This window comes from Tachypleus tridentatus, chromosome 9 (genome assembly GCF_004210375.1).
Source record: "Tachypleus tridentatus isolate NWPU-2018 chromosome 9, ASM421037v1, whole genome shotgun sequence".
Classification (NCBI taxonomy): Eukaryota; Metazoa; Arthropoda; class Merostomata; order Xiphosura; family Limulidae; genus Tachypleus; species Tachypleus tridentatus.
The window spans coordinates 6620875-6646396 of NC_134833.1; the positions used below are offsets into that span (position 1 = coordinate 6620875).

At 33.7% G+C, this 25522-nt stretch overlaps 1 protein-coding gene across 1 annotated transcript in view; it reads left to right on the top strand.

The window, feature by feature from the left end:
• Positions 1 to 25522, top strand: part of LOC143226980 (CCR4-NOT transcription complex subunit 3-like) — a 70381-nt gene that overhangs the window by 39130 nt on the left and 5729 nt on the right. The window contains exons 9-17 of the mRNA XM_076458529.1: positions 4474 to 4521; positions 7043 to 7146; positions 8871 to 8993; positions 9631 to 9703; positions 10647 to 11021; positions 17719 to 17836; positions 18836 to 19067; positions 22349 to 22478; positions 22902 to 23027. Coding sequence (XP_076314644.1) covers positions 4474 to 4521; positions 7043 to 7146; positions 8871 to 8993; positions 9631 to 9703; positions 10647 to 11021; positions 17719 to 17836; positions 18836 to 19067; positions 22349 to 22478; positions 22902 to 23027 — 1329 coding nt within the window. The remainder of the gene's footprint in view (positions 1 to 4473; positions 4522 to 7042; positions 7147 to 8870; positions 8994 to 9630; positions 9704 to 10646; positions 11022 to 17718; positions 17837 to 18835; positions 19068 to 22348; positions 22479 to 22901; positions 23028 to 25522) is intronic.

Consider the following 25522-nt stretch of genomic DNA (forward strand, 5'->3'; position numbering starts at 1 on the left):
CTTCATTATAGCATTCATGAGATAAACTATGATTTTGTCAGCTACTAAATTTTTCTAGTAACCATTAGATAGCTATTGGTATAAATATAGTGACACCTGTGTATATGCAAACTGTCCTCCTCTTGTTCCCCTCAGTGTGGATTCCTGTACGTGGTAAGGGGACCTTTCAAGGAAGGTTCTGTTTCTTCATTTTACCTCCTCTGGGATCTAAACATTTACCTATGTGTTTGCTGTGCATAGTGATCCATGAAGGAGAGGAGAGGAGAGGATCCTTGTGGTTGAGGGGTCCAACTCTAACACACCACTTTGGTCTTGAATTCCTGTAGACTAGCAGCCTTGGGGTGGCCACCCTAGAGTCAGTTGGCTGGTCCACTTGGGCTAGGGTCAAGCAAGTACCAGTGTTTGATGTTCTCAACAGGTGTTGTGGACATTGTATCTGTTGCTAGTGTTTGGGTATAATGCTCACAAAACCCGGCATTGCTGCAGTGTCCTTGTTTGACATTGTAGTGCATCCCCTCAGAGGGGCTTCATGGTGGGCGGGGTCAGAGGGCACTGAAATGTGGCTTCTTTGTTATGGATACCTTTCTTTCTAACAAGATAAATAAAAAATGAAAGAATTGCAAAACAGTTCATTGGAAAATGACCATGCATGGACAACTTTTTGTACAGTCAATTACAGCCAGGTTCTACACCTTGATTTCTGATTCTCCATTCCTCTTCTGAGGAGATGTCTCCATTTTCATTCAGAAGGAATTAGAAGAACTTGCTGGCTCCCAAAGTCAGTAAAGACTTTGTGCTCTGGAGACATTTTGGTGGAAACATTTTCACCACAGTATACCAAACTTCTCTGTCAAAAGCCATTGGGGATATACCCATTGAGGTTACTCCTCATGTGACTTTGAATTCTTCCAGAGAAGTTATAGTTGAAAATCAAAAGCTATTGGGGATATACCCACTGAGGTTACTCCCCATGTGACTTTGAATTCTTCCAGAGGAGTTATACTTGAGAAGGATGTAAAGAACGTTCCTCAGTTGGACATCCTTGCTGGTTTCTCCTGCCAAGGTGTTACTATGGTATGCTGAATCTTCATCCATAAAGATGAAATTACAGACCTACCAATGTTCTGATACTAACGTTTACATCACCTCATCCTCCCACCACAGTCAAAGCAGGTTATCTGAACTGTAAGGTATAGCCCTATATTCCTAACCCTCTCGTGATGTTTCCAGTGTCAGTAGTTTAGTCACTCAGAAACATCATGTCGTGGTTCTTTGGTGTGTGCTCCTTGTGGTGGTAGAGGCCATGATGCTTACAAGTGCAACCTGAAGCCAAGCTATGTTAACTGTAGTGGCCCCTGCCTCTCTTACTCTATTTCTTGCCCTAAATGGGTAGAAGAGAAAGAGATGCAATGCTTAAAGACTGTTAATAATATCACCTATTGAGAGGCTCAGACATGCTGCTGCACTCCACTCCACTACCACAGCGGGATTGCAGACAGATCTCTCTGTGCCTCCAACAGAGTCATTTGCAAAACATCTTAATCTTGTGCCCTCCATATTTAATAAAGTTGATGATTGAGGTTGATAGGTCTTTATACAATAAAGAAAAAAAAAAATGTGGACTCAAACAAGAAGGACTCCCTGCCACATTCTCCTCCACATAAATAACACTGACCACTCTTATCCAGTGGAACTATCGAGGTTTTCGATCAAATTTAGATGACATTAAGGATTTGATTGATTCATTTCATCCTGTTTGTCTCCTTACAGGAAACACTTCTGAAACCTGCTGATACAGTCACTCTTTGGCAGTTTTCCTTGTATAGAAATGACAGGTCATGTGATGGTTGAGTGAATGGTGGGGTGGCATTGCTGGTTGATCAGCATGTGCCCACCCTGTGTTTGGCAGTTGATACACCCTTGGAGGTTGTAGCCATTCGTGTTTCCTTAGGTCGTAACATCACTATTTGTTCTCTCTACCTGTCTCCTAAACCATCACTATTTGTTCTCTCTACCTGTCTCCTGAACCATCACTATTTGTTCTCTCTACCTGTCTCCTGAACCATCACTGTTTGTTCTCTCTACCTGTCTCCTGAACCATTACTGTTTGTTCTCCCTACCTGTCTCCTGATAATCAGTTAGACCTTGATACCTTCATTGAACAGCTACCATCTTCATTTTTAATCCTAGGGTATTTTAATGGACATAATCCCCTCTGGGGCTGTGCTAGTATTGATGGGAGGGGTTGTGCTATAGAGCATATGCTCTTGGACCACAACCTGTCTTTCTTCAATACTGGTTGTCATACATATTTTCATGCACCTAGTCAGTCTTTTACTGCTGTATATCTTTCTATCTTCTCTCTTTCACTTTTCACTAACTTTTCTTGGAGAGTCAATGGTAATCCATGGGGCAGTGATCATTTTCCTATAATTTTTAAAGAGATTAACCCTGGTCAGTGACATCCGACCCACGTGCCTCGATGGAAGTTGGACCAGGCTAACTGTCTTTTTTTCACTACTCCCTCAGAACTTACTCCTGCCATCTTGCATAAGCCATTGATAGATGACTGTGTGGCAACAGTAATTGACTGTTATCCAGGCAACTACTCAGTGTATTCATAAAATCTTGACATGTTTCTCACAGTATCCTCATCTTTGGTGGAATCCTGCCTGCCTGCCACATGACAAGAAAAGCTCAAAAATTGGCTTAGGATACCTTTCATAGATATCCCACACTTTTAAACCACATTGCATTTCAGCAGGCCCGTGAACATGCTCAGCAGATCAGATGTCAAAACCAGAAGGAATCTTGGATTAAGTACACCTCTTGCATTTCCTCCACCAAAGTCGTACGGGACAAAATTCGAAACATTAGTGGCCACTATCCTTCTGCCCCCCTTTCAGTCGTTGTCTCTGATGACCAGGAAGTTGCTGATACCCCCAGAGCATTGCCAGTACTCTCGGCAAAAGCTTTTTTCATGCATCTAGCACTTCTGCTTCATCCCCCATCTTCTTAGCCATCAAAACATGGGCAGAACGATTGCCTCTTTCCTTTCAGGCTGATCATCTCTATGACTATAATTACCCCCTGACATTGGTGGAACTTCAACTTGCTATTCATCAGTCTGGCAGTACATCAGTCAGACCAAATGATATTCATTACGAGATGGTACGCCATCTCTCTCTTGCTATTTTTCTGATTGTTTTTAACTGGATCTGGCAGCAGGAGAATGTTTTTCCTGATGCTTGGTGCCATGCTATTGTACTCCCTTTTCCTAAACTTGGGAAGGATCCCAAGATACCTTTGAACTACCTTCCAATTGGTTTGACAACCTGTCTCTGTAAGACTTTAGAGAGGATGGTTAATGCTAGTCTTGTTTGGTTCCTCAAATCAAAAAACCTCCTCTTGTCCACCCAGTGTGGATTCCAATGATAACGCTCCACCATGGACCATCTGATTTGATTTGAAATGTCAATCAGAAAACCCTTTCTCAAATGAATCCCTCAGGGCTGTGTTCTGAGTGTCACACTTTTCAGTATAAAGATTAATGCCATCACTGCACAACTCCCTCTCACTGTTGCAAATGGGCTCTATGTTGACGACTTTCACATCTCATGTCAGTCGTCGAACATGAAGTATATTGAGTTGCAACTACACATTGCTCTCGATCATTTACTGAAGTGGACCAGAGCAATGGGTTTAACTTCTTTCTCTCTAAAACTGTTTGCATGCACTTTTGCCATCAACAAGGTATCTTGATCCTGAACTCTGTATTGGTGAAGCTGTGGTCCCTGAGGTAAAGTTCTTTGGGCTTATATTTTTCTGTAAGCTGACCTTTATTCCACACATCAAGCAAGTGTACAAGGGCACTAAATATACTCTGTGTCCTCTCTTCCACTTCTTGGTAGGAAGACTGATGTTCCGTGCTAAAAATCTATCGTACCCTTGTTTGTTAAAAACAAGGCTATTAACCTTTTTAATACTAAGTTTTTAATTCATAAGTTATACCTTTTATGATTCCTTTTTGAGGTACAACTAGTTTGATATGAAATTAGAAAATTGCTGTAATGTCAAATAACTCGAAATCAGGACTGAAAGGCCAACTTCAGGTGACTAATACAGGTGTTTGTACTTATCTGTTAGTCATCTTGGCAAGTTATGACCATTCAACTTATGTTACAGAATGTCCTTTAAAACTAGTATTACTGTAATTTCTCCCTAACTGCTGTACACTAGATATAGAAATTGGGTTTCATGCTGTTTAAATTTTAATTCAAAAATTCAACTTTGTCTTGTTTTACCTTAATTTCCTTTTATGAATTTCAATAATTTTACTTTAATTTTAACTTTTTACTGGATGTTTGGCACAGATAGTCTCGTTGCTTTGTTTCATAAAACACCAAACCCATTCACCCACCCTCATCTTATTAGTGTATCAACCTGAGATAAAACATGAAATTCTTTTTTTAGAAGAAAGAGGAAGAAAAAAAGAGGCACAAGTCAGCTGAAGATAACAAAGTATGTTAACAACCTGTGTTACATTGGATGTGTACAGTACACAAGCTGTAGTTCTTAGACTGATTGCATGTATATAACCTGCAGATATCAAGTACACCTTTTACTGTTTGTTTTGATAATTTGTATTAAAAAATAAAGAAATAGATGAAACACTATTTAAACAACTTGTTTTACAAGAAGTTTGAGTATGTAACACACTTTATTCATATAGTACTGAAGTAACATTATATAACACACTTCATTCATATAGTACTGAAGTAACATTATATAACACACTTCATTCATATGGTACTGAAGTAACATTATATAACACACTTCATTCATATGGTACTGAAGTAACATTATATAACACACTTCATTCATATGGTACTGAAGTAACATTATATAACACTTCATTCATATGGTACTGAAGTAACATTATATAACACTTCATTCATATGGTACTGAAGTAACATTATATAACACACTTCATTCATATGGCACTGAAGTAACATTGTACAACACACTTCATTCATATGGTACTGAAGTAATATTATATAACACACTTCATTCATATGGTACTGAGTAACATTATATAACACACTTCATTCATATGGTACTGAGTAACATTATATAACACACTTCATTCATATGGTGCTGAGTAACATTATATAACACACTTCATTCATATGGTGCTGAGTAACATTATATAACACTTCATTCATATGGTACTGAAGTAACATTATATAACACTTCATTCATATGGTACTGAAGTAACATTATATAACACACTTCATTCATATGGTACTGAAGTAACATTATATAACACACTTTATTCATATGGTACTGAAGTAACATTGTACAACACACTTCATTCATATGGTACTGAAGTAACATTGTATAACACACTTCATTCATATGGTACTGAAGTAACGTTATATAACACACTTCATTCATATGGTACTGAAGTAACGTTATATAACACACTTCATTCATATGGTACTGAGTAACGTTATATAACACACTTCATTCATATGGTACTGAAGTAACATTATATAACACACTTCATTCATATGGTACTGAAGTAACATTGTACAACACACTTCATTCATATGGTACTGAAGTAACATTATATAACACACTTCATTCATATGGTACTGAAGTAACATTGTATAACACACTTCATTCATATGGTACTGAAGTAACATTATATAACACACTTCATTCATATGGTACTGAAGTAACATTATATAACACTTCATTTCATTCATATTGTACTGAAGTAACATTATATAACACTTCATTTCATTCATATTGTACTGAAGTAACATTATATAACACACTTCATTCATATGGTACTGAAGTAACATTATATAACACACTTCATTCATATGGTACTGAAGTAACATTATATAACACACTTCATTCATATGGTGCTGAGTAACGTTATATAACACACTTCATTCATATTGTACTGAAGTAACATTATATAACACACTTCATTCATATGGTACTGAAGTAACATTATATAACACACTTCATTCATATGGTACTGAAGTAACATTATATAACACACTTCATTCATATGGTACTGAAGTAACATTATATAACACACTTCATTCATATGGTACTGAAGTAACATTATATAACACACTTCATTCATATAGCACCCAAGTAAGTAAAGTTGTATGACTTCGTTCATATGGTACCTTAATATTAACGTTATATAACACTACTTCATTCATGTAGTACCCAAGTAACACTATATAACACTTCATTCATCTGGGACCCAAGTAAGTAACGTTATGTAACACTACTTTTTTCATGTAGTACCCAAGTTAAGTATCATTATTACATAACACTACTTCATCCTTATAATACCTAAGTAAGTAACGTTACGCAACACTGCTTTATCCATTTCGTACCCTGGTAAGTAACATTGTTAGGTAACTCTACCTCTAATATCAACAGCTGTATATATTGTTGGTTAAAGAAATTTACTGAGTTCATTTTAAGTATTCTGTTACTTATGCACAGTTTTAAAATACTTTTTATCTGTTAATTGATAGTTTTGAAATCTTTCCTACCTGTTAATTGGTTGTAATTGTTGTTAATATTTTATTGTAATGGCACTTTTGTTTTGGTCACTTTATCACTGTATTTAGGAATACTTCAAATTTAACACTTCAGTAAAAGTTTGCTTGAAAATACAGTTAAGGTTTATAATAAGATCAATCATTAATTACAAAATAAAAATTACCCTGAAACATTAGGATACACTTACCTGTGTGAAGGATATCTTCATAGTTACTGAGGGATTGTAATATTGAATTTATTGATTAAGATGAGTAGATGAATTTGTTAGATTTATTTAAACAGTAATTAAAGAAACCTGGGAGCAGCTGGATATTTTTGTAGGAATGAAATGAAAACCCTATAAGCCAAGTACGTTTGAAAGGTGGATCTTTCATAAGTGCTCAGGTTATAGGGTTTTTATTTCATTTCTGTGAAGACTTCTTGAACCTGCATGTTATTTTTGCAGAGTATTCAACCGGTAAAACCAGTAGCCATCCGAGCACATACATCCAACTCAACATCATCGTGTACGATACAAGGCAAACAACAGACACCTTCCAGAAATAACAGGTAAACTGGTTAGAGAAATCTTTAATGTATTTTAAAAGTCACTCTGTTATGATTGTAACATATTTGAGTATTATAGAATTCTGCTAAGAGACATGCTTTATAGTATTTGTTTATAAAAAGGATTTGGTGAAACCTTTGGACTGATCTGTTGTTAAGGTCATATTTATATTTAAAGATTATTAGTATATTTGAAATGTTTTTATTAACATTTGACTTTGATAAGCTTAGAAGAAAATCCAAATTGTCTACTATAGTTTCCCCCAGTTGTATTTTATGTTGAGGGTTGGGAATATTTTACCTTCCCACTCACTTATCAACATGTGAAATAAAGCTACAAGTCTGTTATGTTTGTGTGTGCTTGCTTATTAATAGATGAAATTATTTGAAAACAATGGATTTTTGAAACTTTCAAATGCTGTAAAACTCATGGTTACTACTTTTATTACTTTAGCTTCTAAAGCTAATTAAACATATCCTTTGAAAGATGGTGGTTTATACAGTTCACTTTGTATAAAGTTGGTCTTTCGTACATGGATTGTAAACTTTATATCTTAAAAGCTTTTTACAATCACATCTCCAAATGATCTATCTATAAATTTTTTTAAAGGTAATTTTATTGGTTACCATTTCTGTTTTGTTGTTTTATTAATCACTTGTAGTTCTGTTTTGTACTACAATACTTGTAATTTGAAACAAATGGTATCTTTCAGTGGACTTCAGCCCAGCATGAGTTAGATCTTTAAAAGATGAATAAGATTCTTCATACTTTCAAGAAACCTGGTTGTCATTTGGCCTGTGATTGTATTTTGTTAATAAGCATGTGTGAAACCTGGCTTTTAAGAATGGTGGTTAGGGGCGTGATGCATAAAGGCTTAGTAGTCATGTAGCCATAGTTATTTAATTGTAAAGTACATGTTTACCAAAAGTGTGTTAATTTACTTTCAACAGTGTTCAGCTGTTGACATGCTATGTGTTTGAAATATCTGCACTTCAAATAGTTTCATTTCTGAGTTATTCCTTGTGTAAAGTGCAGCAGTGACCAAAAAATGTCTCTGTTGATAAGTGTTAACTACCATCTTTTCTTTTGATAAGTGTTAACTACCATCTTTTGATAAGTGTTAACTACCATCTTTTCTTTTGATAAGTGTTAACTACCATCTTTTCTTTTGATAAATGTTAACTACCATCTTTTCTTTTGATAAATGTTAACTACCATCTTTTCTTTTGATAAGTGTTAACTACCATCTTTTCTTTTGATAAGTGTTAATTACCATCTTTTCTTTTGATAAGTGTTAATTACCATCTTTTCTTTTGATAAGTGTTAATTACCATCTTTTCTTTTGATAAGTGTTAACTACCATCTTTTATTTTGATAAGTGTTAACTACCATCTTTTCTTTTGATAAATGTTAACTACCATCTTTTCTTTTGATAAATGTTAACTACCATCTTTTCTTTTGATAAATGTTAATTACCATCTTTTCTTTTGATAAGTGTTAACTACCATCTTTTCTTTTGATAAATGTTAACTACCATCTTTTCTTTTGATAAATGTTAACTACCATCTTTTCTTTTGATAAGTGTTAACTACCATCTTTTCTTTTGATAAATGTTAACTACCATCTTTTCTTTTGATAAATGTTAACTACCATCTTTTCTTTTGATAAATGTTAACTACCATCTTTTCTTTTGATACAAGTGAATATATCACATTTCTGTTTTCAGCACCTCTTCTCAAAGTAGCAGTAGCAGTTCTCCATCTATGAACTATCATACGAACCACATGGTTGTCACACCTCCCCTACCTCCAACACCGTGCGCTGTTGCAGCTGCCGCCCAGCCAAACAAGTTCTTCAACTAAAAGTATGATAATTTCTTGATAGAATTTTAAAATGTTATAAACTATGTAACAGTTTTTCGGAAGTGCACTGTTTAAGTAGTATAGTCTAAATCTTTTGATAGAGTAAGTAAAACGAGATATGGCTGATTCTCATTAGGCTACAAGTCAGTTGGTGCTTGTAGTATTTTTATCCTGTTGTGTTTTTAATTGAATACATAGTCCATGATAAACATAACTGTGTATGTTTGTAAATTAGAATATATTTCACTGTACTTCTATATTGGCCTTAAACTTTCTAGTTGTGAACCCTTTCTGTTGTAACATTACAGAACAAGCTTTGATTTAACATTTTAACTTGTATTTGGCAGTTATTTTATACATAATCATTTTAATTTGATATATAGACTTCACTTATACAATATTATGGAAATAATGGCTTTACTTTCAGAGTTAAACTACTTTATTAGCAGTTGGTACCATGAGAAAGAGTTTTTGATACAGTTACAAAGTAATTTTCCATCCCTTTAATGTTGAGGTTGATACTGTGATGGAGTCCTGGGTAAAGTTGTAATGTAATTGTTACATTTTAATGTTTAGATTGTGATATTTCTATCAAGTTGTTACAAATGGTGTTTCATGTGATAGTATGGGAAAACAGATTATTAGGTTTCGTGGCTATTGTATGGAATTAAAGTTAGCAAGTAGTGTGCAAAAGAAAGTACTGCTTGCATGATACAATTCATATTAATGTGGTGACTTTGTGAGTTTTATACATTTAAATTTACATTGCAAAGTTAAAAAAGCAAGTGTACTTTTAATGTTTGGTTCACCCTGTTTCTAAATTCAGATTAATTTAAAACAAGACACTGAACTTTGAGTATAACAATGTTGTACTGAAATTCTATAATATTCTGAAGTTTAGGCTACCACATTGTCTACCTATGTTATATTGTACATCTTGTAATATTCTAATGTTTAGGCTGCTACATTGTCTACCTTTGTTATGTTGCATATCTTGTAGTATTCTGAAGCTTAGGTTACCATATTGTCTACCTTTATTATATTGTATATCTTGTAATATTCTAATGTTTAGGCTGCTACATTGTCTACCTTTGTTATGTTGCATATCTTGTAGTATTCTGAAGCTTAGGTTACCATATTGTCTACCTTTATTATATTGTATATCTTGTAATATTCTAATGTTTAGGCTGCTACATTGTCTACCTTTGTTATGTTGCATATCTTGTAGTATTCTGAAGCTTAGGTTACCAGATTCTCTGCTTCCCTACTTGTACAGCGGTATGTCTATGGATTTACAACACTAAAATCAAGGGTTCAATTCTATTTGATGGGCTCAGCAGATAGCCCAATGTGACTTTGCTATAAGAAAACACACACACACACCACATTGACTATCTTTGTTGTATTGTATATCTTTTAATATTATGATGTTTAGGTTACCATATCGTTTACCTTTGTCGTATTGCTTATCTTGTAATATTCTGAAGTTTTGGTTACCATGTTGTATTTAAATCTTCCATACTGAGAGATCCAGTAACATTTTTAATGTTTCCATTTTAGGTATATTGTAGTTATTCTTACAGTTTTGTTAGGATATAGCTTGAATGGGACAATTGTTAGTCCTATGTTTCTATCTTTAGCACTCAATGGTCCAGACAGTAAACTCAGCAACTCTATGGAGCATCGATCAGACAATAACAGTTCACCCCATCCTGCACCTAGCCCAACTCCACCACCATCCCCAGTTAACCAGTCTTCACCTTCCACTGTTTTCAATTATTTCCAATCTGTGTCACCCCCCACGGTTAACAGAAGTTCGTCCACGGCAACTTCTCTTGTTAATGTTCCCTCGAGCAGTGTTCCTGGCATTCTGCCGTCCAGCAATGTACTGTACAGTGGTGAGTCTGGAGATGTCTCGGCCCTCATCCTTTACTTTATCTAGTAATGGTGTTCAAGACAATTTGAAGCATCATTCCTCATGTATGCTATTAATGAATGGACCACTATCAACAAAGGTAATTTTCAGATGATCCACAAAATTGTCATTATTCATAATGAGCTACTTACATATATCTACTTATCTATATTTATCTATATTATCTTTATTTATTTGGAAAGAGAAGTGCTTTTTATTTTAGAAATAAACTGTTAAATTGTATAACGATTTGTTTACTTCTTTTAGTTAGTAACTGAATTTATTCCTGCTGCATTTGGAGTAAAAAACTGAGTTGCTTAGTCTACAAAAACTGTGCATATTACTTAACTTTCACATGAATATCTAACATCAAAAGCTTTGGTGTCCCTTTGTCACTCAGTTATAACTATTATTACATCAAATATTCTACATTCTTGTGAATGTGACTGACCAATATAAATTTAAACATTAGCAGGAATTTTGATTTATTTATTAATTTAAATAAGTTGCCTAAATAATTTTTCGGTAATTGTCAACACTGGTCAGTCAGTACTTTTAGTCTAAATAAGTAATGTGCGTTACGTTACTCTATTTCCAAAAATATAAAAATGTGATTAATATTTTTTTTATTTTTGAGAAATGTTTAAAACTAATGCTCCATCTAGCAAGCTGACATTTTCCTGTCCATTCTTTGAACATTATATATTAATATTGCTGGTCAACTCTTTGAGAATAACTTTCTTAAACAAAACACCATTCAACCAACACCTGATGTAAGCCTATTAACTTTATATAAATAGTTTAAAAATGGTAGGGTATCCTCAGAAGTACAACATGTAATTAAGGATGTTGATTACAAATACTAAACTTACATTAATATCTATGGTTTGAATTATTATTTTGTATTGAGTGGATATGGGATCAGATAACTGTTGTATGTCAGCTCATCAAACACTGTATCCTTAAGCTGAACAAAGCTGAATTAATCAAAAATTACAATGAGTAATTATAATTGCAACATTTGGTTTACTTGGAATAACCAGAGACATTAATGTTGATTTTCTTTTTTTTTTAATAACCTTCAGATTTAATTGTAATTATAATTAACCAGTCATTTTAAATGTCATTAATGCTGATGGTGATTCATGCTAATCACCCAACTCTATTCCTGGATCAACAAGTTAAAATGCAGTAACAACAGTTGACATTTAGCCCAACAAAGGTATTTAGATATATCATTATGGAACTCTTTTTACTGAAAATAAATTTCTTCTTGGGGGGCTTATTTAAAAAATATTAGAAGTAATACTTTGGTAATTTAATGGGAGTTGATGTCTTTATGAATAGATATAAAATAGACAAATTATATGCCACAAAAAATGTATGATTTTCTAGAGCGATTGTTATGTGATTAGCAGTTGACTCTGGAGGTAACTATTTTTAGAAAACTTCTGTGTGACAAGAAGCAATAATCTGAGAGTAGGACAACGATAAAATGTCGTAGTCTCTCAACTGTTGGTTATGGAATGGTTTAACATTCTCTATAATTCTTAATATTTGGTCACTTCCAATTGATTAACATATCACTAGTTGTATTTTTTTGAAGTAATACATGACTGCATAAATAGTGGCTGATTTTAAAAAAATGTGGCAACTGCACAATTAATGACTGATAAACAAAGATCAGATGACTGCACAGTTGGTGACTGACTAACAAAGGTCAGATGACAGCACAATTAATGACTGACTGATAAACAAAGGTCAGATGACTCCACAGTTAGTGACTGACTGATAAACAAAGGTCAGATGACTGCACAATTAGTGACTGCTTGATAAACAAAGATCAGATGACAGCACAATTAGTGACTGCTTGATAAACAAAGATCAGATGACAGCACAGTTAGTGACTGACTAACAAAGATCAGATGACTCCACAGTTAGTGACTGACTGATAAACAAAGGTCAGATGACTCCACAGTTAGTGACTGACTGATAAACAAAGGTCAGATGACTCCACAGTTAGTGACTGACTGATAAACAAAGATCAGATGACAGCACAATTAGTGACTGCTTGATAAACAAAGATCAGATGACAGCACAATTAGTGACTGCTTGATAAACAAAGATCAGATGACTGCACAATTAGTGACTGACTGATAAACAAAGATCAGATGACTGCACAGTTGGTGACTGACTAACAAAGGTCAGATGACAGCACAATTAATGACTGACTGATAAACAAAGATCAGATGACAGCACAGTTAGTGACTGAATGATAAACAAAGATCAGATGACTCCACAGTTAGTGACTGACTGATAAACAAAGGTCAGATGACAGCACACTTAGTGACTGACTGATAAACAAAGGTCAGATGACAGCACACTTAGTGACTGACTGATAAACAAAGGTCAGATGACAGCACAATTAGTGACTGACTGATAAACAGAGATCAGATGACAGCACAATTAGTGACTGCTTGATAAACAAAGATCAGATGACAGCACAATTAGTGACTGCTTGATAAACAAAGTTCAGATGACAGCACAATTAGTGACTGCTTGATAAACAAAGATCAGATGACAGCACAATTAGTGACTGCTTGATAAACAAAGATCAGATGACAGCACAATAAGTGACTGCTTGATAAACAAAGATCAGATGACTGCACAATTAGTGACTGCTTGATAAACAAAATCAGATGACTGCACAATTAGTGACTGCTTGATAAACAAAGATCAGATGACTGCACAATTAGTGACTGACTGATAAACAAAGATCAGATGACCGCACAATTAGTGACTGACTGATAAACAAAGATCAGATGACCGCACAATTAGTGACTGACTGATAAACAAAGATCAGATGACCGCACAATTAGTGACTGACTGATAAACAAAGATCAGATGACTGCACAATTAGTGACTGACTGATAAACAAAGATCAGATGACTGCACAATTAGTGACTGACTGATAAACAAAGATCAGATGACTGCACAATTAGTGACTGACTGATAAACAAAGATCAGATGACTGCACAATTAGTGACTGACTGATAAACAAAGATCAGATGACTGCACAGTTGGTGACTGACTAACAAAGGTCAGATGACTGCACAGTTGGTGACTGACTAACAAAGGTCAGATGACAGCACAATTAGTGACTGCTTGATAAACAAAGATCAGATGACAGCACAATTAGTGACTGCTTGATAAACAAAGATCAGATGACAGCACAATTAGTGACTGCTTGATAAACAAAGATCAGATGACAGCACAATAAGTGACTGCTTGATAAACAAAGATCAGATGACTGCACAATTAGTGACTGCTTGATAAACAAAGATCAGATGACTGCACAATTAGTGACTGACTGATAAACAAAGATCAGATGACTGCACAGTTGGTGACTGACTAACAAAGGTCAGATGACAGCACAATTAATGACTGACTGATAAACAAAGATCAGATGACTCCACAGTTAGTGACTGACTGATAAACAAAGATCAGATGACTCCACAGTTGGTGACTGACTGATAAACAAAGATCAGATGACTCCACAGTTTGTGACTGCTTGATAAACAAAGATCAGATGACTGCACAATTAGTGAGTGACTGATAAACAAAGGTCAGATGACTGCACAATTAGTGAGTGACTGATAAACAAAGGTCAGATGACTGCACAATTAGTGACTGCTTGATAAACAAAGATCAGATGACAGCACAATAAGTGACTGCTTGATAAACAAAGATCAGATGACTGCACAATTAGTGACTGCTTGATAAACAAAGATCAGATGACTGCACAATTAGTGACTGCTTGATAAACAAAGATCAGATGACTGCACAATTAGTGACTGCTTGATAAACAAAGATCAGATGACTGCACAATTAGTGACTGACTGATAAACAAAGATCAGATGACTGCACAGTTGGTGACTGACTAACAAAGGTCAGATGACAGCACAATTAATGACTGACTGATAAACAAAGATCAGATGACAGCACAGTTAGTGACTGACTGATAAACAAAGATCAGATGACAGCACAGTTAGTGACTGAATGATAAACAAAGATCAGATGACTCCACAGTTAGTGACTGACTGATAAACAAAGGTCAGATGACAGCACAATTAGTGACTGACTGATAAACAAAGGTCAGATGACAGCACAATTAGTGACTGACTGATAAACAGAGATCAGATGACAGCACAATTAGTGACTGCTTGATAAACAAAGATCAGATGACAGCACAATTAGTGACTGCTTGATAAACAAAGATCAGATGACAGCACAATTAGTGACTGCTAGATAAACAAAGATCAGATGACAGCACAATAAGTGACTGCTTGATAAACAAAGATCAGATGACTGCACAATTAGTGACTGCTTGATAAACAAAGATCAGATGACTGCACAATTAGTGACTGCTTGATAAACAAAGATCAGATGACCGCTGGTAGTGACTGACTGATAAACAAAGATCAGATGACCGCACAATTAGTGACTGACTGATAAACAAAGATCAGATGACTGCACAATTAGTGACTGACTGATAAACAAAGATCAGATGACTGCACAATTAGTGACTGACTGATAAACAAAGATCAGATGACTGCACAATTAGTGACTGACTGATAAACAAAGATCAGATGACTGCACAGTTGGTGACTGACTAACAAAGGTCAGATGACAGCACAGTTGGTGACTGACTGATAAACAAAGATCAGATGACTGCACAGTTAGTGACTGACTAACAAAGATCAGATGACTGCACAGTTAGTGACTGACTAACAAAGATCAGATGACTGCACAGTTAGTGACTGACTAACAAAGATCAGATGACTGCACAGTTAGTGACTGATTAACAAAGATCATATGACTGCACAGTTAGTGACTGACTGATAAACAAAGGTCAGATGACTCCACAGTTAGTGACTGACTGATAAACAAAGGTTAGATGACTGCACAGTTAGTGACTGACTGATAAACAAAGGTCAGATGACTGCACAATTAGTGATTGACTAACAAAGATCAGATGACTGCACAGTTAGTGACTGACTAACAAAGATCAGATGACTCCACAGTTAGTGACTGACTGATAAACAAAGGTCAGATGACTGCACAATTAGTGACTGACTGATAAACAAAGGTCAGATGACTGCACAATTAGTGACTGACTGATAAACAAAGATCAGATGACTGCACAGTTGGTGACTGACTGATAAACAAAGATCAGATGACTGCACAGTTGGTGACTGACTGATAAACAAAGATCAGATGACTCCACAGTTGGTGACTGACTGATAAACAAAGATCAGATGACTCCACAGTTTGTGACTGCTTGATAAACAAGGTCAGATGACTGCACAATTAGTGAGTGACTGATAAACAAAGGTCAGATGACTGCACAATTAGTGAGTGACTGATAAACAAAAGTCAGATGACTGCACAATTAGTGACTGACTGATAAACAAAGATCAGATGACTGCACAATTAGTGACTGACTGATAAACAAAGATCAGATGACTGCACAATTAGTGACTGACTGATAAACAAAGATCAGATGACTGCACAGTTGGTGACTGACTAACAAAGGTCAGATGACAGCACAATTAGTGACTGACTGATAAACAAAGATCAGATGACTGCACAATTAATGACTGACTGATAAACAAAGATCAGATGACTGCATAATTAGTGACTGACTAACAAAGGTCAGATGGATGACTGCATGATTAATTACTCAAACTTGGTGCACTGACTGGCAAGTGTGTGAGAACTTGTAAAAAAAAAAAACAATTTCCATAAAGATATCATACATGTATAAAAGCTGATATTCATGTTTTTATAATAATGGAAACAACATTATCTTGGAATTAAGTTTGTACTACAAGTCTTAGGACAACAGCAGTAAACTGATTAGATCTTTCTTAGGATAATTAATAAAATGATTAGTTTCTTAGGATAAGTGTAGTAAACTGATCAGTTATTTTTTAGAGTAACTGTAGTAAAGTAACAAATTCTTTCTTATAGGTAAGTATAGTAAACTGACAAGTTCTTTGTTACCATAAGCAGAGTAAACTGATTTGTTCACTCTTAAGATAACTGTAGTAAAGTAACAAGTTCTTTTTTAGGGTGACTCAAGTAAACTGATCAGTTATTTGTTATGACAAGTCTAGTAAATTTATTGGTTGTTTGTTGGGATAATTGCATTTTGGTTTTAAAGTTTACTTTCAAAACATAACGTTCTCTGTACTTTCAAAATATAACATTCTCTGAATTTTATTGTAATTAGATTGGAAAGTATGGTTTGTATTTTAATTTGTTTTATTGTAATAAAACAATAGTTGGTAGAACCTCAGTTATGCACATTTATATTCAACTCAGTAGGCTTAGGCTTTTGTTTTGTTTATATTCAACTAAGTAGGCCTAGGCTTACGTTTTGTTTATATTTGACTGAGTAGGCCTAGGCTTATGTTTTGTTCATATATACGACTGAGTAGGCCTAGGCTTTCGTTTTGTTTATATTTGACTGAGTAGGCCTAGGCTTATGTTTTGTTTATATTTGACTGAGTAGGCCTAGGCTTATGTTTTGTTCATATACGACTGAGTAGGCCTAGGCTTTCGTTTTGTTTATATTCGACTGAGTAGGCCTAGGCTTACGTTTTGTTCATATTCGACTGAGTAGGCCTAGGCTTACGTTTTGTTTATATTCGACTGAGTAGGCATAGGCTTGTGTTTTGTTTATTTTCAATTAAGTTAAGCATCGGCTTATGTTTTGATTAATCTTCTTTTAGCCAATGTCAGAACCGATGTCATCTTTGAAAACTATGGCTCAACAGGCAGTTTTAAATGCAGGACTAGAAAGGCAGCTATTATCATCATCACAGTCATCCTTGATTTCAAACGATAGAGGTGAGCACAGTAGCGAGAAGTGTAGAGTATTTTAATGTACAAAGTATGGGATATGCTATTTTTATAAAGGGAGTTTTAATAATGTGTATTACAGGTTCATATTTTATCCACAAACATGCACATCTTCTCAACCATGGTGGCATTACAATATGATGGTTAATCCCACTGTTTGTTAGTAAAAAAGTATTGCAATAGCTTGCAGCAGGTGGTGTTGACTAGCTGCCTTCCATCAAGTCTATCAGTTCAAAATTAAGGATGGGTAACCGTTAGGTAGCTTTGCATGAATTTCAACAAAGCAAACAGTCTAATTTTGCTTCTTCAATTCTTTTACTGTCTCAAAGATAAACAAACTAACTTCTTTTGTGTAAATAATTCACATATTGTTAAAGTTCTGTTTTCTTCCAGTCACACTGTAATACCTGGTATATTGTTATGTTTGTTGAAGATCACATTTATTTAATTTCTTGTCCAAAAATGTTATGATGTTTGTATGTGTGTTGTACTTTTACATTTTTATTATGTAGATATTTAGTACTTACTCAGTAGGTATTTAGCACTTACCAGTAGATGGTTAGCACTTACGCCGTGGATGGTTGGCGCTTACCCAGTAGATAGTTAGTCTTCATTTAGTAATTATTTAGCTTAATACTTGAAGAATGTTGGAAATAGTGGGATATTTTCATCTGTACAAAAAAAAAAATGTTTAAAAATTATGATTCCTAAGAATTTGTCTAAAGTGTTTTCAGTATAACAGACCATTAGTTTAGGTATGATGTGGTACACTCTTTGTATTACTTAAATGAATATGTTTTCTTTCACCAGCAATGTAATTATTCTAATAATGTTAAAGGAAAATGAACAAAGCAGAATTAAGTATATTTTAATTTATTATTCCTGTATGATAATTGTGTTAATATTGTTTTTTTTTTAATGAGGTGTCTAAAAGAACATTGTTAGTTTTATAGAAACTTAGGTTGATTTTTTCATTACTGATTTTAGAACTTTGTAGCAGTAGAAGCTTCACAAGCTCTTTAGGTCTTCAGGTAAAAACAGAACACAGTACACCTGGAACATTAACAAACAGCATTACCACCGAAGCTCACATTCCACCCTTACTTGGGGTGGCTCCTCTTGGCCCAGTCCCTCTAACGAAGGACTCCTTTTATCACTCTCAGATGCTTGAAGCTTCCAGTAGACACATGCCTCATCCTTCTGACTCAGAAAGATTAAGGTAAAGATGTTTTTGTCCTCTTGGCTCAACTGTTTGAAAAGATGGATTGCTGCATTTAGGAAGTGTATTTCATTATCTGTATTAATGAATAGAATGGAATTATTACTGTGGTAATGTGTTAAACAGCTGTATAGTGCATTATTTTCCACGGAGCTCCCTTGTTTAGGGATAATTCCATTGAAAGATTTCTAACTGTTTCTACATGATATCTAGTTTGTGGTTGAAGTTATATTATTCAGTGTAGTATCTATTTCATATTTTAGGTTATATATTTTCTGACATTTTTTTATTAATAAGTGTTTTTAGAAAATATTTCTTTGTGTTTTTAATGTTTGTGTGTGTGTGTGTGTGCCTAAAATGATTTAAATCTATACAGCATCCATCATGCAGTATATTAAGTTTATAAAGGATGAGAGTACATGTGTAGATATAAACCTATATTAAGTTGATAAAGGATGAGAGTGCCTGTGTAGATATAAACCTATATTAAGTTGATAAAGGATGAGAGTACATGTGTAGATATAAACCTATATTAAGTTGATAAAGGATGAGAGTACCTGTGTAGATATAAACCTATATTAAGTTGATAAAGGATGAGAGTACCTGTGTAGATATAAACCTATATTAAGTTGATAAAGGATGAGAGTACCTGTGTAGATATAAACCTATATTAAGTTGATAAAGGATGAGAGTACCTGTGTAGATATAAACCTATATTAAGTTGATAAAGGATGAGAGTACATGTGTAGATATAAACCTATATTAAGTTGATAAAGGATGAGAGTACATGTGTAGATATAAACCTATATTAAGTTGATAAAGGATGAGAGTACATGTGTAGATATAAACCTATATTAAGTTGATAAAGGATGAGAGTACCTGTGTAGATATAAACCTATATTAAGTTGATAAAGGATGAGAGTACCTGTGTAGATATAAACCTATATTAAGTTGATAAAGGATGAGAGTACATGTGTAGATATAAACCTATATTAAGTTGATAAAGGATGAGAGTACCTGTGTAGATATAAACCTATATTAAGTTGATAAAGGATGAGAGTACCTGTGTAGATATAAACCTATATTAAGTTGATAAAGGATAAGAGTACCTGTGTAGATATAAACCTATATTAAGTTGATAAAGGATGAGAGTACCTGTGTAGATATAAACCTATATTAAGTTGATAAAGGATGAGAGTACCTGTGTAGATATAAACCTATATTAAGTTGATAAAGGATGAGAGTACCTGTGTAGATAAAAACCTATATTAAGTTGATAAAGGATGAGAGTACCTGTGTAGATAAAACCTATATTAAGTTGATAAAGGATGAGAGTACCTGTGTAGATAAAACCTATATTAAGTTGATAAAGGATGAGAGTACCTGTGTAGATATAAACCTATATTAAGTTGATAAAGGATGAGAGTACCTGTGTAGATATAAACCTATATTAAGTTGATAAAGGATGAGAGTACCTGTGTAGATATAAACCTATATTAAGTTGATAAAGGATGAGAGTACCTGTGTAGATATAAACCTATATTAAGTTGATAAAGGATGAGAGTACCTGTGTAGATATAAACCTATATTAAGTTGATAAAGGATGAGAGTGCCTGTGTAAATATAAACCTATATTAAGTTGATAAAGTATGAGAGTGCCTGTGTAAATATAAACCTATATTAAGTTGATAAAGGATGAGAGTATCAGTGTAAATATAAACCTATTAAGTTGATAAAGGATGAGAGTATCTGTGTAAATATGAACATATATTAAGTTGATAAAGGATGAGAGTACCAGTGTAAATATAAACCTATATTAAGTTGATAAAGGATGAGAGTATCAGTGTAAATATAAACCTTAATTAAGTTGATAAAGGATGAGAGTACCTGTGTAAATATAAACATATATTAAGTTGATAAAGGATGAGAGTGCCTGTGTAAATATAAACATATATTAAGTTGATAAAGGATGAGAGTGCCTGTGTAAATATAAATATATATTAAGTTGATAAAGGATGAGAGTGCCTGTGTAAATATAAACCTATATTAAGTTGATAAAGGATGAGAGTGCCTGTGTAAATATAAACCTATATTAAGTTGATAAAGGATGAGAGTGCCTGTGTAAATATAAACCTTTATTAAGTTGATAAAGGATGAGAGTGCCTGTGTAAATATAAACCTATATTAAGTTGATAAAGGATGAGAGTACCTGTGTAAATATAAACATATATTAAGTTGATAAAGGATGAGAGTACCAGTGTAAATATAAACCTATATTAAGTTGATAAAGGATGAGAGTATCTGTGTAAATATAAACCTATATTAAGTTGATAAAGGATGAGAGTACCAGTGTAAATATAAACCTATATTAAGTTGATAAAGGATGAGAGTGCCTGTGTAAATATAAACTTATATTATGTTGATAAAGAATGAGAGTGCCTGTGTAAATATAAACTTATATTAAGTTGATAAAGGATGAGAGTACCAGTGTAAATATAAACATATATTAAGTTGATAAAGGATGAGAGTACCTGTGTGAATATAAACTTATATTAAGTTGATAAAGGATGAGAGTACCAGTGTAAATATAAACTTATATTAAGTTGATAAAGGATGAGAGTGCCTGTGTAAATATAAACTTATATTTTTACTTTGAGCAAAACAGATTTTATTTATAAATATTCCTATCAGGAGCTTCACCAAGGTCAGAGTTCAAATATTTGAAAATAAACAAAAATATATTCTTTACAAGTTACACAAAGTGAACTTTACAATGCTATAAAATAGACGTTCTTAAATATTTTTGAGAAAAACTTGTTGAAGTAGTTAGAAGTACTACATAATACACACTGTATATATTTATTTAAAGTTTTCAATTTTAATGGCCAAGTGTGGAAAGCTGTTCATGAATTATAGTAGGGTTAAGAAAAGTGTTATTTTAAAATGAAACACTAAATACCAACTCCAGTGTCCCCTTCACTGACCAAGCGGGTATCTATATAAATTATTAATGATTGACTTACCCATGTACTGATATAATACAACTTTAAAGTTCAGGAAGTTAAGAATCCTGAAACAGTTGTGAATTTTAGCACTAGGAGAGAGCATACACATAGACATGAATGGAGGTCAAACCTTTATACAAAATGAGTTTTAGTTTGTTTGTGAAGGTTTGACCACTCGCGAGTAGAATTAGTTTATTCAGGGTAATAAATATGAACTCTGGATCATGTTAAGATGTGTACATTTGTGTGTGTGAAGAAAGCTTTTTAATGTTTCAGGTCCTATTTTCCTCGAAACCTTTGGTCCACACCTTCATATTATCTTCAGAGTATACCTAATAGTGATTCAGTGGAATTTTTCCAGAGGCTTTCTGTAGAAACCCTTTTCTTCATCTTTTATTTCATGGAGGTAAGAAAATAACTTATTTAAATTAATGCATCATTAGGAAGAGCAAGCATTGAAATAAAATTGAAAGATTGTGTTTAATCATAAGATATTTGTTATTGGTTGAGAATACTGCTGAAAGATTAGTTTGGTGGGTTGCTATATCACATCTTTATAAATAGAGCATACAGGTAATTTCCTTATTAAAATTTGAAGGTTAAATATACTTTAGCAGTAGCTGTTTTTAACAGGACTTTATCTTGTTATAACTCAATTGAATTAAAGTATAAATGTAACTTAGCCAAAAAACTGAAACTTTTCCATTGGTTTACTTAAAAAGGTATATTCACATGTTGTTAATTGCTAGTGCAGTCAAATATTGAAGCATTGTTATAGAACATTCTACTTGACACAAATAACTTTATGTTTTGATGTTTTTTTACTTAGGGTACAAGAGCTCAGTACTTGGCAGCAAAAGCATTGAAGAAACAATCATGGAGGTTTCACACAAAATACATGATGTGGTTTCAGAGGCATGAAGAACCAAAAACAATCACTGATGAGTTTGAACAGGTACTTATTATATGTATATATAAATCAGTGGTGCCACTGAGTTTGAACAGGTGCTTATTATATATGTATATAAATCAGTGGTGCCACTGAATTTGAACAGGTGCTCATTATATGTACATATAAATCAGTGGTGCCACTGAGTTTGAACAGGTGCTTATTGTATGTACATATAAATCAGTGGTGCCACTGAGTTTGAACAGGTGCTTATTGTATGTACATATAAATCAGTGGTGCCACTGAGTTTGAACAGGTGCTTATTGTATGTACATATAAATCAGTGGTGCCACTGAGTTTGAACAGGTACTTATTATATGTACATATAAATCAGTGGTGCCACTGAGTTTGAACAGGTGCTTATTATATGTACATATAAATCAGTGGTGCCACTGAGTTTGAACAGGTGCTTGTTATATGTACATATAAATCAGTGGTGTCAGAGTTTGAACAGGTACTTATTATATGTACATATAAATCAGTGGTGCCACTGAGTTTGAACAGGTGCTTGTTATATGTACATATAAATCAGTGGTGTCAGAGTTTGAACAGGTACTTATTATATGTACATATAAATCAGTGGTGCCACTGAGTTTGAACAGGTGCTTGTTATATGTACATATAAATCAGTGGTGCCACTGAATTTGAACAGATGCTTATCATATGTACATATAAATCAGTGGTGCCACTGAGTTTGAACAGGTACTTATTATATGTACATATAAATCAGTGCTTCCATGTACAGTTACATATTTGTGTTATATTTGAAAAAATTAAGTTTTATCTGTTGGTGTATAGAGAATTTTGTACATGATCTTAAAATCAATTTTGAACATGCTTATCAATGAGTCGTTTGAAAATTACAGCCAGTAAGTAGTCACAGTAAAACTACTTATTTACGTTGTTTGGTGTTTTGTGGATCATCTCAAAATTGATCATTTTTGGAAAGGATATGTAAGAACCCAAAATATGTAAACAGTCAAACCATAACGATACGTTTAGATTGTATATTTAGAATTTCCAAGATGGTTATTTCTGTTATACTTAAGGTTATTGAAAAACAAGTAAATGTGGTTCAGTTTGGGGCACCAGGAGTGTATAGAAAGTAGCCTGCAACAAGTCATACCCCAGCCTTGGTAAACAAAATATGTTGTCTGATAACAGGTGATATTCCACAAATACATAGGTTATTGGCAGAAACCACTGACATGGCCCAGTTATTATCTGTACATAATATAATTAAAAAATATCTTCCATTCACAAAACCACTAGACTACAGGTACACCAAGATAAGGCTTTCTTACTTTATACAACTGTTACATTTCTTCATCAGCTGGACAACGTAATCTTTATGCTGTTCTATAAAAAAAAAAAGTTGCCAGATACAGTGCCTATGGAATTCTGTTGAACTGGGTGCTGGAGAAACATGCAGGAAGGTTTGTCTCTTTTATAAATAACTGTTTTTGCAGTATAAACTCTCTTTCAGAGTTATTGTCAAGATACATTAATGTTAGATGATTAGACATGGTAACATGGTCTTTAACTACGTGTTGAAGTCCCAAAATTGTTCTACTGTCACATGCTAAACCTCTGTAGAACTCCAAGTAGTGGTCTGTGGTGCATATATCTTCTTTACTATAGACAGGTGACTTGTTATTTAATTTGAACAGTTCAGCCTACAACACGTATTTCATATCTAATTCTAATTAGCATTTGAAGCCATATTTTGTGGATGATTCATTCTCCATAATCTGGTATTGTTGTGTAAAATAGTTCTTGTTAGTTTTACTGAAGTAAAATTTCATCAACATTTGGTGATTGTATTATTTTTTGTCATGTTTAAGTTAATACCATTTCATATGGACATTTGTTTTAACACACATCACAGGGTTTTAGTGGGTAACATTTAAAATTTAATTAAACTACTTTCTTATCATATTTATATAAATATATTGCATGAGTATTTAACATTTAATTGTATATAACATATTATTTTAAAAAATCCTGAATATCCCAGAGTATGAGAATTGTGACATTTGCTCTCATGGGTATCCCTTCTTCTCTAATTTATTAACCACACCTTTTCAGAAGTGCAAAATGTAATGCAAGTTACTCATTATAATATTGTCGTTGCTCAGGCAAATTATTATTTTTATAGCATTCAATCTTCTTTGGTTACAGAGCCATATATTAGAAAATTGGACCTCTCTTGCCATGCTCACCTAAAGTTTAATGTTAAGTTATTTATAACCACTAAACATATATATTAATCTAGCAGGTGATTTGTTCTTTTTCTGTAAGGATAGTTACCTATTTTGCTTCCATTTCAAATTTTATTCCCATGGAAAACACTTAGCTGAACTTATAATGGCTCATTTAGCATAGTGGCAGAACAGTTGTGATAGCTATGGAACATTGTGGCAGAACAGCTATGGAACATTGTCTGTTTTTTTGCATATTGTTACTCTCTATTCTGCTTCGTATCATTTAAATAAAAATAT